The 3,418-nt window shown below is 39.9% G+C and overlaps 1 protein-coding gene across 1 annotated transcript in view; it reads left to right on the forward strand.

The window, feature by feature from the left end:
* The first annotated feature begins 1,655 nt into the window (after nucleotides 1–1,655).
* The window catches only part of LOC107665628 (MAU2 chromatid cohesion factor homolog), an 8,569-nt gene continuing 6,806 nt past the window's right edge, over nucleotides 1,656–3,418 (forward strand). The window contains 3 exon segments of the mRNA XM_016456567.1: nucleotides 1,656–1,968; nucleotides 2,276–2,293; nucleotides 2,447–2,516. Of these exon segments, the coding sequence (XP_016312053.1) occupies nucleotides 1,735–1,968; nucleotides 2,276–2,293; nucleotides 2,447–2,516 (322 nt within the window). The 5' untranslated portion in view covers nucleotides 1,656–1,734.

Raw genomic sequence — 3,418 nt, forward strand, 5'->3', positions numbered from 1 at the left:
CGTGCGTGTGTGTGTGTGCGCGCAGATGCTACACGGCGGTGGACGGCGCAGGCTTCGGTGTGGACTGACCCGCTGAACTCTCGAAGAGTGACGATGAGTTTGATGCTTTCTGTAAGAGGATGATGCTGGCGTATCGCTTCAGACCGAACCCTCTGGTGAGCCTCTCACGCACTCATTACCCATCAGCCATTTCAGTGCGTTTGCACATGTTGTATTTCCATGAATCAGATGTTCTGGGCTTGTGTTGTATTAATTGTACCAGCCAAACGAACCGAACCGATCAGTAACACATCTCTTCTGTTTCCGCACAGAACAATCCCAGGAGGCCGTACTACTGAACCAGCAGCATCTCCTGTGTTTACTCATAACAGGTTGAATTATGACTTCATAATGGATTAATACAGCCTCGAGCCCTTCGTGTGTTTCTGTTTGTTTATTTAAAGATGCTGATTTATTACATTTATTCAAAACTGTAAAAGCCCACAATATAGTCAGCTGTGTAATCTAATATGAACATCGGTGCAACTTCCTGGATTGTTTGTGTGTTGATGAGCACAGATATTACAAATGAAACCTCACGACTGCTTCGACCTGCACAAACCGTCTCAGTCATGTTGGGTTCGTTACAGTCCTGATTAAACTCATCCCTGTGTCCTTGACTCTGTGAGATCAATTAAACGTCTGTGCTTTCAAATGCTGTGTGTGTGCTGCTTCTCCAGTTCAGCTGATGTATCCGTGGATCTTCATTCACCGTCAGTTTTACTGCGTTTAAAATCTGCAGCATATGAAGCACCCTGAGAATAAGATGCTTGTTGTGCAGTGAAATACTGGAGGATCTCAAACAACGTCTGGAAGAAGTGAATCGCAAGCATTTAGATGTGTTTGTGAAATAATTAGGGTTTTCTAGGAATGATTGATTTATTTCACTGCTTGAGTCATCTCTACTTTCACTAGCTCATTTTATATTGTCCTGTGGACCAATGGGGTTTTAAAAGTAGAAATCGTCCATGGAGTAAAATAGTTTATGAATCAGAATCAGGAAGAGCTTTATTGTTGTATGCTTGAACGAAAGGTAAGTATGGCTCCAGAAGCTTCTAGAAGAGACGCAGAATAACAATGAGCAGTGTCGGGGAAAGTTACTTTTAAGTTACTTTTAAAAGTAATGCATTACAATATTGCGTTACTCCATAAAAAGTAACTAATTGCATTACTTTAGTAGTTACTTGGAAAGTAATCCGATTACGTTACTCACGTTACTTGTAATGCGTTACCCCCAACACTGAATGATTAATGTCTAAATGTTATAATACAGTACGATTATAGAACATATTCCGTGTAGAGATTTAAGCGATATCTTGAGACTTGAAATTATTTCTCCCAATATGTGTGTAGAAGCCTAAGTTTAAAAAAAACTTTTTGTTGTTTTATAATTTTTTATGGTGTTTTGTTATATACTATAAGTAATCATTTATTTAACCGATTTGTTATTGAGAAGATTAAATGGACAGACAAAGCAAGCGAAATTTTATTTATTCCTCATGGAATTGCAAATTAGACGTATTTATCTGAATACGCTGTGAAGGTGTCGACTATTGTTTTAAATGTTTATCAGTTCTATATTTGATTTTGCGAAGGCGAGCGTCCCTCGCGACATTCAGCCGAGCTCTCGTTCAGTGTAGGGCCGTGGAGCTCCTCTCGCGAGATTTGCCGCGCTCTCGTGTTGTTGTGGTGAAGATGGCGGCAGGCGCAGAGGCCCCGGACTCCTGGTATCTCGCTCTGCTCGGTTTCGCCGAACATTTCCGAACCTCCAGCCCTCCCAAAATCCGCTTGTGTGTGCACTGCCTGCAGGCAGTCTTCCAGTTCAAGCCCCCGCAGAGAGTGGAGGCCCGCACGCACCTGCAGCTCGGCTCGGTGCTCTACCACCACACGAAGAACAGCGAGCTGGCCCGCACGCACCTCGAGAAAGCGGTGAGAGCGCGCAGGAAAGCCCGAGGCTTCAGCCGAGCGACTAGGCCGCAGTCCCGGTCCGCGTTTTACAGTGTTATTATTATTATTGTAAATAATTCATCCACAGATTCAATGATGGAATGTGCTATTGATGATGTTTTCGTGTTTTAAGGGTTTATTGTTGTAAAGCATATATAATAATGTGAGTCTTTTGAAAGCTCTGTTGTGTTTTCCTTTCTTCTGTATTTGTTCTGTGGGATTATGGGATGTGCTACTGTAGAAACTAATATAAATATGACTTATGGTTCTCTTTCTCTCTCTATTTCAGTGGCTCATCTCACAGCAAGTATCCTTTACCACATTTGTGAAGCTTGATTTTGTCCATCTGTGTTGAGGTTGTGGTTTGCTCTGCTGTAAGTGAATGAAGACACAGCTGTGTTACATGATGATAGCTAATGATCGCAGTGTTTATCGAGCTTTCCTTAGCCCAGGTGTGCAGGTGGCACAGTTTGAGGATGTGAAGTTTGAGGCGGCGAGTCTCCTGTCAGAGCTGTACTGCCAGCAGGTGAGTGATTCAGCACAGCACTGCTTTAATCACATTACAACAGATCTGATCAGCCTCTTCCTAAAATATAAAGGCGCCTATATATTGTCATCTATAATAAATCCTTTTATAATGTGCAAGAATATAATTAGTAATATAATAATTAAAAAATATACATTTATTTAAAAAATATAAATATTTTTTCAAGATTATTTGAAGAATAAAGTTAAAAGGAGCATTTGTTAAAATATAAATCTTTTGTAACATTATACACTAATGTTCAAAAGTTTGGGGTCAGTATTTTTATTTTTTTAAAGAAATGAATGCTTTATTCAGCAAGGATGTGTTAAAGCGATAGAAAGTGATAATAAAGACTTATATTGTTAGAAAAGATTTCTATTTTAAATAAATGCTGTTCTTTTTAACTTTATTCATTAAATAATTCTGAAAAAAGTCTCACAGTTTCCAAAAAAATATGAAGCAGCATAAACAGTTTCCAGCACTGGTAATAAATCAGCATATTAGAATGATTTCTGAAGATCATGTGACACTGAAGACTGGAGTAATGATGCTGAAAATTCAGCTTTATATCACAGAAATGCATTACACTTTAACAGAGATTCACATAGAAAACCATTATTTTAAATGGTAATAATGTTTCACAATATTACTGTCTTTTCTGTATTTTTTATCAAATAAATGCAGGCTTGATGAGCAGAAGAGACTTCTTTAAAAACATTGTTACTGATCCCCACTCACTCACTCACAGACACTCACCCACAGACACTCACTCACTCACTCACTCACACTCACTCACTCATGCACACACACACTCACAGACACACAAACACTCTCACTCACAGGCACACGCACTCAGACACGCGCACTCAGACACGCGCACACGCACTCACAGACACGCGCACACAC

The sequence above is a fragment of the Sinocyclocheilus anshuiensis genome, unplaced genomic scaffold, assembly GCF_001515605.1.
Source record: "Sinocyclocheilus anshuiensis isolate Anshui unplaced genomic scaffold, SAMN03320099.WGS_v1.1 scaffold711, whole genome shotgun sequence".
In the NCBI taxonomy this organism is placed as follows: Eukaryota; Metazoa; Chordata; class Actinopteri; order Cypriniformes; family Cyprinidae; genus Sinocyclocheilus; species Sinocyclocheilus anshuiensis.